Here is a 16,552-nt window from a genome sequence, read left to right as displayed (position 1 = left end):
ATAGTAAATTAATAGCAAATAATTTTGGGTTTGAGATTCATAGTGAATCAATAGTAAATAAGTATGGAGTTTCGAGTAATAGTAAATTAATAGCAAATAATTTTGGGTTTGAGATTAATAGTGAATTAATAGTAAATAAGTATGGAGTTTAGAGTAATAGTAAATTAATAGCAAATAATTTTGGGTTTGAGATTAATAGTGAATTAATAGTAAATAAGTATGGAGTTTAGAGTAATAGTAAATTAATAGCAAATAATTTTGGGTTTGAGATTAATAGTGAATTAATAGTAAATAAGTATGGAGTTTAGAGTAATAGTAAATTAATAGCAAATAATTTTGGGTTTGAGATTCATAGTGAATCAATAGTAAATAAGTATTGAGTTTAGAGTAATAGTAAATTAATAGCAAATAATTTTGGGTTTGAGATTAATAGTGAATTAATAGTAAATAAGTATGGAGTTTAGAGTAATAGTAAATTAATATCAAATAATTTTGGGTTTGAGATTAATAGTGAATTAATAGTAAATAAGTATGGAGTTTAGAGTAATAGTAAATTAATTGCAAATAATTTTGGGTTTGAGATTAATAGTTAATTAATAGTAAATAAGTATGGAGTTTAGAGTAATAGTAAATTAATAGCAAATAATTTTGGGTTTGAGATTAATAGTGAATTAATAGTAAATAAGTATGGAGTTTAGAGTAATAGTAAATAATTAGCAAATAATTTTGGGTTTGAGATTAATAGTGAATTAATAGTAAATAAGTATGGAGTTTAGAGTAATAGTAAATTAATAGCAAATAATTTTGGGTTTGAGATTCATAGTGAATCAATAGTAAATAAGTATGGAGTTTAGAGTAATAGTAAATTAATAGCAAATAATTTTGGGTTTGAGATTAATAGTGAATTAATAGTAAATAAGTATGGAGTTTAGAGTAATAGTAAATTAATAGAAAATAATTTTGGGTTTGAGATTAATAGTGAATTAATAGTAAATAAGTATGGAGTTTAGAGTAATAGTAAATTAATAGCAAATAATTTTGGGTTTGAGATTAATAGTGAATCAATAGTAAATAAGTATGGAGTTTAGAGTAATAGTAAATTAATAGCAAATAATTTTGGGTTTGAGATTAATAGTTAATTAATAGTAAATAAGTATGGAGTTTAGAGTAATAGTAAATTAATAGCAAATAATTTTGGGTTTGAGATTAATAGTGAATTAATAGTAAATAAGTATGGAGTTTAGAGTAATAGTAAATTAATAGCAAATAATTTTAGGTTTGAGATTAATAGTGAATTAATAGTAAATAAGTATGGAGTTTAGAGTAATAGTAAATCATTAGCAAATAATTTTGGGTTTGAGATTAATAGTGAATTAATAGTAAATAAGTATGGAGTTTAGAGTAATAGTAAATTCATTAGCAAATAATTTTGGGTTTGAGATTAATAGTGAATTAATAGTAAATAAGTATGGAGTTTAGAGTAATAGTAAATTAATAGCAAATAATTTTGGGTTTGAGATTAATAGTGAATTATAGTAAATAAGTATGGAGTTTAGAGTAATAGTAAATCATTAGCAAATAATTTTGGGTTTGAGATTAATAGTGAATTAATAGTAAATAAGTATGGAGTTTAGAGTAATAGTAAATTAATAGCAAATAATTTTGGGTTTGAGATTAATAGTGAATTAATAGTAAATAAGTATGGAGTTTAGAGTAATAGTAAATTAATAGCAAATAATTTTGGGTTTGAGATTAATAGTGAATTAATAGTAAATAAGTATGGAGTTTAGAGTAATAGTAAATTAATAGCAAATAATTTTGGGTTTGAGATTAATAGTGAATTAATAGTAAATAAGTATGGAGTTTAGAGTAATAGTAAATTAATAGCAAATAATTTTGGGTTTGAGATTAATAGTGAATTAATAGTAAATAAGTATGGAGTTTAGAGTAATAGTAAATTAATAGCAAATAATTTTGGGTTTGAGATTAATAGTGAATTAATAGTAAATAAGTATGGAGTTTAGAGTAATAGTAAATTAATAGCAAATAATTTTGGGTTTGAGATTAATAGTGAATTAATAGTAAATAAGTATGGAGTTTAGAGTAATAGTAAATTAATAGCAAATAATTTTGGGTTTGAGATTAATAGTGAATTAATAGTAAATAAGTATGGAGTTTAGAGTAATAGTAAATTAATAGCAAATAATTTTGGGTTTGAGATTAATAGTTAATTAATAGTAAATAAGTATGGAGTTTAGAGTAATAGTAAATTAATAGCAAATAATTTTGGGTTTGAGATTAATAGTGAATTAATAGTAAATAAGTATGGAGTTTAGAGTAATAGTAAATTAATAGCAAATAATTTTGGGTTTGAGATTAATAGTGAATTAATAGTAAATAAGTATGGAGTTTAGAGTAATAGTAAATTAATAGCAAATAATTTTGGGTTTGAGATTAATAGTGAATAAATAGTAAATAAGTATGGAGTTTAGAGTAATAGTAAATTAATAGCAAATAATTTTGGGTTTGAGATTAATAGTGAATCAATAGTAAATAAGTATGGAGTTTAGAGTAATAGTAAATTAATAGCAAATAATATTGGGTTTGAGATTAATAGTGAATTAATAGTAAATAAGTATGGAGTTTAGAGTAATAGTAAATTAATAGCAAATAATTTTGGGTTTGAGATTAATAGTGAATTAATAGTAAATAAGTATGGAGTTTAGAGTAATAGTAAATTAATAGCAAATAATTTTGGGTTTGAGATTAATAGTGAATCAATAGTAAATAAGTATGGAGTTTAGAGTAATAGTAAATTAATAGCAAATAATTTTGGGTTTGAGATTAATAGTTAATTAATAGTAAATAAGTATGGAGTTTAGAGTAATAGTAAATTGATAGCAAATAATTTTGGGTTTGAGATTAATAGTGAATTAATAGTAAATAAGTATGGAGTTTAGAGTAATAGTAAATTAATAGCAAATAATTTTGGGTTTGAGATTAATAGTGAATTAATAGTAAATAAGTATGGAGTTTAGAGTAATAGTAAATTAATAGCAAATAATTTTGGGTTTGAGATTAATAGTGAATTAATAGTAAATAAGTATGGAGTTTAGAGTAATAGTAAATTAATAGCAAATAATTTTGGGTTTGAGATTAATAGTGAATTAATAGTAAATAAGTATGGAGTTTAGAGTAATAGTAAATTAATAGCAAATAATTTTGGGTTTGAGATTAATAGTGAATTAATAGTAAATAAGTATGGAGTTTAGAGTAATAGTAAATTAATAGCAAATAATTTTGGGTTTGAGATTAATAGTGAATTAATAGTAAATAAGTATGGAGTTTAGAGTAATAGTAAATTAATAGCAAATAATTTTGGGTTTGAGATTAATAGTTAATTAATAGTAAATAAGTATGGAGTTTAGAGTAATAGTAAATTAATAGCAAATAATTTTGGGTTTGAGATTAATAGTGAATTAATAGTAAATAAGTATGGAGTTTAGAGTAATAGTAAATTAATAGCAAATAATTTTGGGTTTGAGATTAATAGTGAATTAATAGTAAATAAGTATGGAGTTTAGAGTAATAGTAAATTAATAGCAAATAATTTTGGGTTTGAGATTAATAGTGAATAAATAGTAAATAAGTATGGAGTTTAGAGTAATAGTAAATTAATAGCAAATAATTTTGGGTTTGAGATTAATAGTGAATCAATAGTAAATAAGTATGGAGTTTAGAGTAATAGTAAATTAATAGCAAATAATATTGGGTTTGAGATTAATAGTTAATTAATAGTAAATAAGTATGGAGTTTAGAGTAATAGTAAATTAATAGCAAATAATTTTGGGTTTGAGATTAATAGTGAATCAATAGTAAATAAGTATGGAGTTTAGAGTAATAGTAAATTAATAGCAAATAATTTTGGGTTTGAGATTAATAGTGAATTAATAGTAAATAAGTATGGAGTTTAGAGTAATAGTAAATTAATAGCAAATAATTTTGGGTTTGATATTAATAGTGAATTAATAGTAAATAAGTATGGAGTTTAGAGTAATAGTAAATTAATAGCAAATAATTTTGGGTTTGAGATTAATAGTGAATCAATAGTAAATAAGTATGGAGTTTAGAGTAATAGTAAATTAATAGCAAATAATTTTGGGTTTGAGATTAATAGTTAATTAATAGTAAATAAGTATGGAGTTTAGAGTAATAGTAAATTGATAGCAAATAATTTTGGGTTTGAGATTAATAGTGAATTAATAGTAAATAAGTATGGAGTTTAGAGTAATAGTAAATTAATAGCAAATAATTTTGGGTTTGAGATTAATAGTGAATTAATAGTAAATAAGTATGGAGTTTAGAGTAATAGTAAATTAATAGCAAATAATTTTGGGTTTGAGATTAATAGTGAATTAATAGTAAATAAGTATGGAGTTTAGAGTAATAGTAAATTAATAGCAAATAATTTTGGGTTTGAGATTAATAGTGAATTAATAGTAAATAAGTATGGAGTTTAGAGTAATAGTAAATCATTAGCAAATAATTTTGGGTTTGAGATTAATAGTGAATTAATAGTAAATAAGTATGGAGTTTAGAGTAATAGTAAATTAATAGCAACTAATTTTGGGTTTGTGATAAATAGTGAATTAATATTAAATAAGTATGGAGTTTAGAGTAATAGTAAATTAATAGCAAATAATTTTGGGTTTGAGATTAATAGTGAATTAATAGTAAATAAGTATGGAGTTTAGAGTAATAGTAAATTAATAGCAAATAATTTTGGGTTTGAGATTAATAGTTAATTAATATTAAATAAGTATTGAGTTTAGAGTAATAGTAAATTAATAGCAAATAATTTTGGGTTTGAGATTAATAGTGAATTAATAGTAAATAAGTATGGAGTTTAGAGTAATAGTAAATTAATAGCAAATAATTTTGGGTTTGAGATTAATAGTGAATTAATAGTAAATAAGTATGGAGTTTAGAGTAATAGTAAATTAATAGCAAATAATTTTGGGTTTGAGATTAATAGTGAATTAATAGTAAATAAGTATGGAGTTTAGAGTAATAGTAAATTAATAGCAAATAATTTTGGGTTTGAGATTAATAGTGAATTAATAGTAAATAAGTATGGAGTTTAGAGTAATAGTAAATTAATAGCAAATAATTTTGGGTTTGAGATTAATAGTGAATTAATAGTAAATAAGTATGGAGTTTAGAGTAATAGTAAATTAATAGCAAATAATTTTGGGTTTGAGATTAATAGTGAATTAATAGTAAATAAGTATGGAGTTTAGAGTAATAGTAAATTAATAGCAAATAATTTTGGGTTTGAGATTAATAGTGAATTAATAGTAAATAAGTATGGAGTTTAGAGTAATAGTAAATTAATAGCAAATAATTTTGGGTTTGAGATTAATAGTGAATTAATAGTAAATAAGTATGGAGTTTAGAGTAATAGTAAATTAATAGCAAATAATTTTGGGTTTGAGATTAATAGTGAATTAATAGTAAATAAGTATGGAGTTTAGAGTAATAGTAAATTAATAGCAAATAATTTTGGGTTTGAGATTAATAGTGAATTAATAGTAAATAAGTATGGAGTTTAGAGTAATAGTAAATTAATAGCAAATAATTTTGGGTTTGAGATTAATAGTGAATTAATAGTAAATAAGTATGGAGTTTAGAGTAATAGTAAATTAATAGCAAATAATTTTGGGTTTGAGATTAATAGTTAATTAATAGTAAATAAGTATGGAGTTTAGAGTAATAGTAAATTAATAGCAAATAATTTTGGGTTTGAGATTAATAGTGAATTAATAGTAAATAAGTATGGAGTTTAGAGTAATAGTAAATTAATAGCAAATAATTTTGGGTTTGAGATTAATAGTGAATTAATAGTAAATAAGTATGGAGTTTAGAGTAATAGTAAATTAATAGCAAATAATTTTGGGTTTGAGATTAATAGTGAATAAATAGTAAATAAGTATGGAGTTTAGAGTAATAGTAAATTAATAGCAAATAATTTTGGGTTTGAGATTAATAGTGAATCAATAGTAAATAAGTATGGAGTTTAGAGTAATAGTAAATTAATAGCAAATAATATTGGGTTTGAGATTAATAGTGAATTAATAGTAAATAAGTATGGAGTTTAGAGTAATAGTAAATTAATAGCAAATAATTTTGGGTTTGAGATTAATAGTGAATTAATAGTAAATAAGTATGGAGTTTAGAGTAATAGTAAATTAATAGCAAATAATTTTGGGTTTGAGATTAATAGTGAATTAATAGTAAATAAGTATGGAGTTTAGAGTAATAGTAAATTAATAGCAAATAATTTTGGGTTTGAGATTAATAGTGAATTAATAGTAAATAAGTATGGAGTTTAGAGTAATAGTAAATTAATAGCAAATAATTTTGGGTTTGAGATTAATAGTGAATTAATAGTAAATAAGTATGGAGTTTAGAGTAATAGTAAATCATTAGCAAATAATTTTGGGTTTGAGATTAATAGTGAATTAATAGTAAATAAGTATGGAGTTTAGAGTAATAGTAAATTAATAGCAACTAATTTTGGGTTTGTGATAAATAGTGAATTAATATTAAATAAGTATGGAGTTTAGAGTAATAGTAAATTAATAGCAAATAATTTTGGGTTTGAGATTAATAGTGAATTAATAGTAAATAAGTATGGAGTTTAGAGTAATAGTAAATTAATAGCAAATAATTTTGGGTTTGAGATTAATAGTGAATTAATATTAAATAAGTATTGAGTTTAGAGTAATAGTAAATTAATAGCAAATAATTTTGGGTTTGAGATTAATAGTGAATTAATAGTAAATAAGTATGGAGTTTAGAGTAATAGTAAATTAATAGCAAATAATTTTGGGTTTGAGATTAATAGTGAATTAATAGTAAATAAGTATGGAGTTTAGAGTAATAGTAAATTAATAGCAAATAATTTTGGGTTTGAGATTAATAGTGAATTAATAGTAAATAAGTATGGAGTTTAGAGTAATAGTAAATTAATAGCAAATAATTTTGGGTTTGAGATTAATAGTGAATTAATAGTAAATAAGTATGGAGTTTAGAGTAATAGTAAATTAATAGCAAATAATTTTGGGTTTGAGATTAATAGTGAATTAATAGTAAATAAGTATGGAGTTTAGAGTAATAGTAAATTAATAGCAAATAATTTTGGGTTTGAGATTAATAGTGAATTAATAGTAAATAAGTATGGAGTTTAGAGTAATAGTAAATTAATAGCAAATAATTTTGGGTTTGTGATTAATAGTTAATTAATAGTAAATAAGTATGGAGTTTAGAGTAATAGTAAATTAATAGCAAATAATCTTTGGTTTGAGATTAATAGTGAATTAATAGTAAATAAGTATGGAGTTTAGAGTAATAGTAAATTAATAGCAAATAATTTTGGGTTTGAGATTAATAGTGAATTAATAGTAAATAAGTATGGAGTTTAGAGTAATAGTAAATTAATAGCAAATAATTTTGGGTTTGAGATTAATAGTGAATTAATAGTAAATAAGTATGGAGTTGAGAGTAATAGAAAATTAATAGCAAATAATTTTGGGTTTGAGATTAATAGTGAATTAATAGTAAATAAGTATGGAGTTTAGAGTAATAGTAAATTAATAGCAAATAATTTTGGGTTTGTGATTAATAGTTAATTAATAGTAAATAAGTATGGAGTTTAGAGTAATAGTAAATTAATAGCAAATAATTTTGGGTTTGTGATTAATAGTGAATTAATAGTAAATAAGTATGGAGTTTAGAGTAATAGTAAATTAATAGCAAATAATTTTGTGTTTGAGATTAATAGTGAATTAATAGTAAATAAGTATGGAGTTTAGAGTAATAGTAAATTAATAGCAAATAATCTTTGGTTTGAGATTCATAGTGAATTAATAGTAAATAAGTATGGAGTTTAGAGTAATAGTAAATTAATAGCAAATAATCTTTGGTTTGAGATTAATAGTTAATTAATAGTAAATAAGTATGGAGTTTAGAGTAATAGTAAATTAAAAGCAAATAATTTTGGGTTTGAGATTAATAGTGAATTAATAGTAAATAAGTATGGAGTTTAGAGTAATAGTAAATTAATAGCAAATTATTTTGTGTTTGAGATTCATAGTGAATTAATAGTAAATAAGTATGGAGTTTAGAGTAATAGTAAATTAATAGCAAATAATTTTGGGTTTGAGATTAATAGTGAATTAATAGTAAATAAGTATGGAGTTGAGAGTAATAGTAAATTAATAGCAAATAATTTTGTGTTTGAGATTAATAGTGAATTAATAGTAAATAAGTATGGAGTTTAGAGTAATAGTAAATTAATAGCAAATAATTTTGGGTTTGAGATTAATAGTGAATTAATAGTAAATAAGTATGGAGTTGAGAGTAATAGTAAATTAATAGCAAATAATTTTGGGTTTGAGATTAATAGTGAATTAATAGTAAATAAGTATGGAGTTTAGAGTAATAGTAAATTAATAGCAAATAATTTTGGGTTTGAGATTAATAGTGAATTAATAGTTAATAAGTATGGAGTTTAGAGTAATAGTAAATTAATAGCAAATAATTTTGGGTTTGAGATTAATAGTGAATTAATAGTAAATAAGTATGGAGTTGAGAGTAATAGTAAATTAATAGCAAATAATTTTGGGTTTGAGATTAATAGTGAATTAATAGTAAATAAGTATGGAGTTGAGAGTAATAGTAAATTAATAGTAAATAATTTTGGGTTTGAGATTAATAGTGAATTAATAGTAAATAAGTATGGAGTTTAGAGTAATAGTAAATTAATAGCAAATAATTTTGGGTTTGAGATTAATAGTGAATTAATAGTTAATAAGTATGGAGTTTAGAGTAATAGTAAATTAATAGCAAATAATTTTGGGTTTGAGATTAATAGTGAATTAATAGTAAATAAGTATGGAGTTGAGAGTAATAGTAAATTAATAGCAAATAATTTTGGGTTTGAGATTAATAGTGAATTAATAGTAAATAAGTATGGAGTTGAGAGTAATAGTAAATTAATAGCAAATAATTTTGTGTTTGAGATTCATAGTGAATTAATAGTAAATAAGTATGGAGTTGAGAGTAATAGTAAATTAATTGCAAATAATTTTGGGTTTGAGATTAATAGTGAATTAATAGTAAATAAGTATGGAGTTGAGAGTAATAGTAAATTAATAGCAAATAATTTTGGGTTTGAGATTAATAGTGAATTAATAGTAAATAAGTATGGAGTTTAGAGTAATCGTAAATTAATAGCAAATAATCTTTGGTTTGAGATTAATAGTGAATTAATAGTAAATAAGTATGGAGTTTAGAGTAATAGTAAATTAATAGCAAATAATTTTGGGTTTGAGATTAATAGTGAATTAATAGTAAATAAGTATGGAGTTTAGAGTAATAGTAAATTAATAGCAAATAATTTTGGGTTTGAGATTAATAGTGAATTAATAGTAAATAAGTATGGAGTTTAGAGTAATAGTAAATTAATAGCAAATAATCTTTGGTTTGAGATTAATAGTGAATTAATAGTAAATAAGTATGGAGTTTAGAGTAATAGTAAATTAATAGCAAATAATTTTGGGTTTGAGATTAATAGTGAATTAATAGTAAATAAGTATGGAGTTTAGAGTAATAGTAAATTAATAGCAAATAATCTTTGGTTTGAGATTAATAGTGAATTAATAGTAAATAAGTATGGAGTTTAGAGTAATAGTAAATTAATAGCAAATAATTTTGGGTTTGAGATTAATAGTGAATTAATAGTAAATAAGTATGGAGTTTAGAGTAATAGTAAATTAATAGCAAATAATCTTTGGTTTGAGATTAATAGTGAATTAATAGTAAATAAGTATGGAGTTTAGAGTAATAGTAAATTAATAGCAAATAATTTTGGGTTTGAGATTAATAGTGAATTAATAGTAAATAAGTATGGAGTTTAGAGTAATAGTAAATTAATAGCAAATAATCTTTGGTTTGAGATTAATAGTGAATTAATAGTAAATAAGTATGGAGTTTAGAGTAATAGTAAATTAATAGCAAATAATTTTGGGTTTGAGATTAATAGTGAATTAATAGTAAATAAGTATGGAGTTGAGAGTAATAGTAAATTAATAGCAAATAATTTTGGGTTTGAGATTAATAGTGAATTAATAGTAAATAAGTATGGAGTTTAGAGTAATAGTAAATTAATAGCAAATAATCTTTGGTTTGAGATTAATAGTGAATTAATAGTAAATAAGTATGGAGTTTAGAGTAATAGTAAATTAATAGCAAATAATTTTGGGTTTGAGATTAATAGTGAATTAATAGTAAATAAGTATGGAGTTTAGAGTAATAGTAAATTAATAGCAAATAATTTTGGGTTTGAGATTAATAGTTAATTAATAGTAAATAAGTATGGAGTTTAGAGTAATAGTAAATTAATAGCAAATAATTTTGGGTTTGAGATTAATAGTGAATTAATAGTAAATAAGTATGGAGTTTAGAGTAATAGTAAATTAATAGCAAATAATTTTGGGTTTGAGATTAATAGTGAATTAATAGTAAATAAGTATGGAGTTTAGAGTAATAGTAAATTAATAGCAAATAATTTTGGGTTTGAGATTAATAGTGAATTAATAGTAAATAAGTATGGAGTTTAGAGTAATAGTAAATTAATAGCAAATAATCTTTGGTTTGAGATGAATAGTGAATTAATAGTAAATAAGTATGGAGTTTAGAGTAATAGTAAATTAATAGCAAATAATTTTGGGTTTGAGATTAATAGTGAATTAATAGTAAATAAGTATGGAGTTTAGAGTAATAGTAAATTAATATCAAATAATTTTGGGTTTGAGATTAATAGTGAATTAATCGTAAATAAGTATGGAGTTTAGAGTAATCGTAAATTAATAGCAAATAATCTTTGGTTTGAGATTAATAGTGAATTAATAGTAAATAAGTATGGAGTTAAGAGCAATAGTAAATTAATAGCAAATAATCTTTGGTTTGAGATTAATAGTGAATTAATAGTAAATAAGTATGGAGTTTAGAGCAATAGTAAATTAATAGCAAATAATTTTGGGTTTGAGATTAATAGTGAATTAATAGTAAATAAGTATGGAGTTGAGAGTAATAGTAAATTAATAGCAAATAATTTTGGGTTTGAGATTAATAGTGAATTAATAGTAAATAAGTATGGAGTTGAGAGTAATAGTAAATTAATAGCAAATAATTTTGGGTTTGAGATTAATAGTGAATTAATAGTAAATAAGTATGGAGTTGAGAGTAATAGTAAATTAATAGCAAATAATTTTGGGTTTGAGATTAATAGTGAATTAATAGTAAATAAGTATGGAGTTTAGAGTAATAGTAAATTAATATCAAATAATTTTGGGTTTGAGATTAATAGTGAATTAATAGTAAATAAGTATGGAGTTTAGAGTAATAGTAAATTAATATCAAATAATTTTGGGTTTGAGATTAATAGTGAATTAATAGTAAATAAGTATGGAGTTGAGAGTAATAGTAAATTAATAGCAAATAATTTTGGGTTTGAGATTAATAGTGAATTAATAGTAAATAAGTATGGAGTTTAGAGTAATAGTAAATTAATATCAAATAATTTTGGGTTTGAGATTAATAGTGAATTAATAGTAAATAAGTATGGAGTTGAGAGTAATAGTAAATTAATAGCAAATAATCTTTGGTTTGAGATTAATAGTGAATTAATAGTAAATAAGTATGGAGTTTAGAGCAATAGTAAATTAATAGCAAATAATTTTGGGTTTGAGATTAATAGTGAATTAATAGTAAATAAGTATGGAGTTGAGAGTAATAGTAAATTAATAGCAAATAATTTTGGGTTTGAGATTAATAGTGAATTAATAGTAAATAAGTATGGAGTTGAGAGTAATAGTAAATTAATAGCAAATAATTTTGGGTTTGAGATTAATAGTGAATTAATAGTAAATAAGTATGGAGTTGAGAGTAATAGTAAATTAATATCAAATAATTTTGGGTTTGAGATTAATAGTGAATTAATAGTAAATAAGTATGGAGTTTAGAGTAATAGTAAATTCATAGCAAATAATTTTGGGTTTGAGATTAATAGTGAATTAATAGTAAATAAGTATGGAGTTTAGAGTAATAGTAAATTCATAGCAAATAATTTTGGGTTTGAGATTAATAGTGAATTAATAGTAAATAAGTATGGAGTTGAGAGTAATAGTAAATTAATAGCAAATAATTTTGGGTTTGAGATTAATAGTGAATTAATAGTAAATAAGTATGGAGTTGAGAGTAATAGTAAATTAATAGCAAATAATTTTGGGTTTGAGATTAATAGTGAATTAATAGTAAATAAGTATGGAGTTGAGAGTAATAGTAAATTAATATCAAATAATTTTGGGTTTGAGATTAATAGTGAATTAATAGTAAATAAGTATGGAGTTTAGAATAATAGTAAATTAATAGCAAATAATTTTAGGTTTTAGATTAATAGTGAATTAATAGTAAATAAGTATGGAGTTGAGAGTAATAGTAAATTAATAGCAAATAATTTTGGGTTTGAGATTAATAGTGAATTAATAGTAAATAAGTATGGAGTTTAGAGTAATAGTAAATTAATAGCAAATAATTTTGGGTTTGAGATTAATAGTGAATTAATAGTAAATAAGTATGGAGTTTAGAGTAATAGTAAATTAATAGCAAATAATTTTGGGTTTGAGATTAATAGTGAATTAATAGTAAATAAGTATGGAGTTTAGAGTAATAGTAAACTAGTAGCAAATAATTTTTGGTTTCAGATTAATAGTGAATTAATAGTAAATAAGTATGGAGTTTAGAGTAATAGTAAATTAATAGCAAATAATTTTGGGTTTGAGATTAATAGTGAATTAATAGTAAATAAGTATGGAGTTTAGAGTAATAGTAAATTAATAGCAAATAATTTTGGGTTTGAGATTAATAGTGAATTAATAGTAAATAAGTATGGAGTTTAGAGTAATAGTAAATTAATAGCAAATAATTTTGGGTTTGAGATTAACAGTGAATTAATAGTAAATAAGTATGGAGTTTAGAGTAATAGTAAACTAGTAGCAAATAATTTTTGGTTTCAGATTAATAGTGAATTAATAGTAAATAAGTATGGAGTTTAGAGTAATAGTAAATTAATAGCAAATAATTTTGGGTTTGAGATTAATAGTGAATTCATAGTAAATAAGTATGGAGTTTAGAGTAATAGTAAATTAATAGCAAATAATTTTGGGTTTGAGATTAATAGTGAATTCATAGTAAATAAGTATGGAGTTTAGAGTAATAGTAAATTAATAGCAAATAATTTTGGGTTTGAGATTAATAGTGAATTAATAGTAAATAAGTATGGAGTTTAGAGTAATAGTAAATTAATAGCAAATAATTTTGGGTTTGAGATTAATAGTGAATTAATAGTAAATAAGTATGGAGTTTAGAGTAATAGTAAATTAATAGCAAATAATTTTGGGTTTGAGATTAACAGTGAATTAATAGTAAATAAGTATGGAGTTTAGAGTAATAGTAAACTAGTAGCAAATAATTTTTGGTTTCAGATTAATAGTGAATTAATAGTAAATAAGTATGGAGTTTAGAGTAATAGTAAATTAATAGCAAATAATTTTGGGTTTGAGATTAATAGTGAATTAATAGTAAATAAGTATGGAGTTTAGAGTAATAGTAAATTAATAGCAAATAATTTTGGGTTTGAGATTAATAGTGAATTAATAGTAAATAAGTATGGAGTTTAGAGTAATAGTAAATTAATAGCAAATAATTTTGGGTTTGAGATTAATAGTGAATTAATAGTAAATAAGTATGGAGTTGAGAGTAATAGTAAATTAATAGCAAATAATTTTGGGTTTGAGATTAATAGTGAATTAATAGTAAATAAGTATGGAGTTTAGAGTAATAGTAAATTAATAGCAAATAATTTTGGGTTTGAGATTAATAGTGAATTAATAGTAAATAAGTATGGAGTTTAGAGTAATAGTAAATTAATAGCAAATAATTTTGGGTTTGAGATTAATAGTGAATTAATAGTAAATAAGTATGGAGTTTAGAGTAATAGTAAATTAATAGCAAATAATTTTGGGTTTGAGATTAACAGTGAATTAATAGTAAATAAAGCTTGGAGTTGAGAACAATAGTCAATTAATAACAAATAATATTGTGTTTGAGATTAAAAGTTAATGAATAATAAATAAGTTTAGAGTTGAGAACAATAGTAAATTAGTTGCAAATAATTTTGGGTTTGAGATTACTAGTGAATTAATAGTAAATAAGTATGGAGTTTAGAGTAATAGTAAATTAATAGCAAATAATATTGGGTTTGAGATTAATAGTGAATTAATAGTAAATAAGTATGGAGTTTAGAGTAATAGTAAATTAATAGCAAATAATATTGGGTTTGAGATTACTAGTGAATTAATAGTAAATAAGTATGGAGTTTAGAGTAATAGTAAATTAATAGCAAATAATTTTGGGTTTGAGATTAATAGTGAATTAATAGTAAATAAGTATGGAGTTTAGAGTAATAGTAAATTAATAGCAAATAATTTTGGGTTTGAGATTAATAGTGAATTAATAGTAAATAAGTATGGAGTTTAGAGTAATAGTAAATTAATAGCAAATAATTTTGGGTTTGAGATTAACAGTGAATTAATAGTAAATAAAGCTTGGAGTTGAGAACAATAGTCAATTAATAACAAATAATATTGTGTTTGAGATTAAAAGTTAATGAATAATAAATAAGTTTAGAGTTGAGAACAATAGTAAATTAGTTGCAAATAATTTTGGGTTTCAGATTAATAGTGAATTAATAGTAAATAAGTATGGAGTTTAGAGTAATAGTAAATTAATAGCAAATAATATTGGGGTTGAGATTAATAGTGAATTAATCTATCTATTATATCTATAAAAGTGAAATTGTCTGTGTGCATATTTCCCTAGCAAACTACTCTGTTAACTTTTAGTCTACACACTCGAGATTTGACATAAGACGCTATTGAGATTTGGGGAAATCTTTTTAACGGTTTTCCGCCAGAAATTTGGCTGTCAAGTGGTCCAAGTTCAACGATTTGAGCTTTGAAAACTCTACCAAACTCCTCCGTCAATTCGGGGTCTAAACACTTGAAATTTTAGATGCAGGTTACCTAGACATGAGTACAAACTTTTTAATATATATATATATATATATATATATATATATATATATATATACATATGCATATAAAGTTATTAGCAGTACATACGACCCGAGCAAAGCCGGTCTGCACTGATAGTATATGGTAGTTTAATTTATGTAAATTTCATATTTATTATTATAGGGCTAATTCTCTATCGATTACTATATTGTGCTTAGTGAGCGACCCTACCTACCCTGTCACCTTCCAATATAAGCGAATGCCCGCACCAAAAATCTCAGATTGAGCTGGATCTCGAGAGAAGTGAACACTAACCAAAGAGACGCCCACCCCCTCGACCACCCTCACCGTAGATCACGAGAAATAAGATTCAGAAGTGTTTTTGTAATGAACAATTGTACATATGTGAACACACTTTGTAAATTTCGTTGAATTAACCTGAGTAGACTAGAGATAGCTGAGTGTGTTTTCTTTTTGGCTTGCATGAGAAGGTAATTATTTTCAGTGGCAGAATCCTGTAAAGAACTCTCGGAGGGAAGACGATCCCGACTATTGCGACTTCGACGGGGCCAGGGATCATAACTGTATTGTACTCAGTATACAACAGTGGACGCCTGGATCTTTTAATTTATGTAGATTTCATCTGTGTTAGTATAAAGCTAATACTCTATTGATTATTATATTGTACCCAATATATAGTGGTGATTTTAAAAGTAAAGGAAAATATGAGTTGGATACCATCAGCTAGATTCGAAACCAAAACAAGAGTATGTAAAACATTACTTACCACAACAATAGCGGAACTGATCAAAGCACACACAGCCGAGAAAAACAGAGACCAAAGCCAAGCAGCTAGAAACCCTTCATTCTAGAATAAAGAAAACAATTATAGATAAATACAACAGTGCCCTTTTATTATTTGGATTCTTTGGACTACTGTTCTTACTTAGTTACTTGCACAACATTTTGACATACCTACGACCTTCTTCAAGTGTATGTTGTCGAACTGGGGAATCTGCGTTGAATTTTGAACGGAGTTTTTTTTATTTATTTAATCCAGTAGGGTAACATTACCTCGTTCCGTTAACCATGACGCGGCAGAAGCCTGAAATTATTCGCAATCTTATGTTTTCATGTCACTCGCACTAAGTATGAAACTGCAAGCACACGTGGCTTAGTGGATAAGTACTTAATAAATTTCAGTTGTAAGTTACATTATTCTGGAGGTTAAAGTTTCTACCCTCAACGTGAGCAACACACAAAATACAAGAACGTGTTAGATGTAAGTACATCTTTTTTCTTAGAACTGCACGCCTGTGGAATTGTCTTCCGTTTTCCTGCTTTCCGGCTGAGTA

General features: G+C 23.4%; 1 protein-coding gene across 1 annotated transcript in view; it reads right to left on the bottom strand.

The window, feature by feature from the left end:
• LOC145254658 (chloride channel protein C-like) overlaps positions 1-16,552 on the bottom strand; it is a 159,135-nt gene that overhangs the window by 95,392 nt on the left and 47,191 nt on the right. Inside the window, exon 5 of the mRNA XM_080113308.1 lies at positions 15,985-16,065. Within this exon, the coding sequence (XP_079969434.1) occupies positions 15,985-16,065 (81 nt within the window). The remainder of the gene's footprint in view (positions 1-15,984; positions 16,066-16,552) is intronic.

Source organism: Euprymna scolopes, chromosome 30 (assembly GCF_053919585.1).
Source record: "Euprymna scolopes isolate OS-2025 chromosome 30, ASM5391958v1, whole genome shotgun sequence".
Taxonomy (NCBI): Eukaryota; Metazoa; Mollusca; class Cephalopoda; order Sepiida; family Sepiolidae; genus Euprymna; species Euprymna scolopes.
Note: the sequence above shows the minus strand (reverse complement) of the source record. Positions and strands in the feature narration are given on the sequence as shown.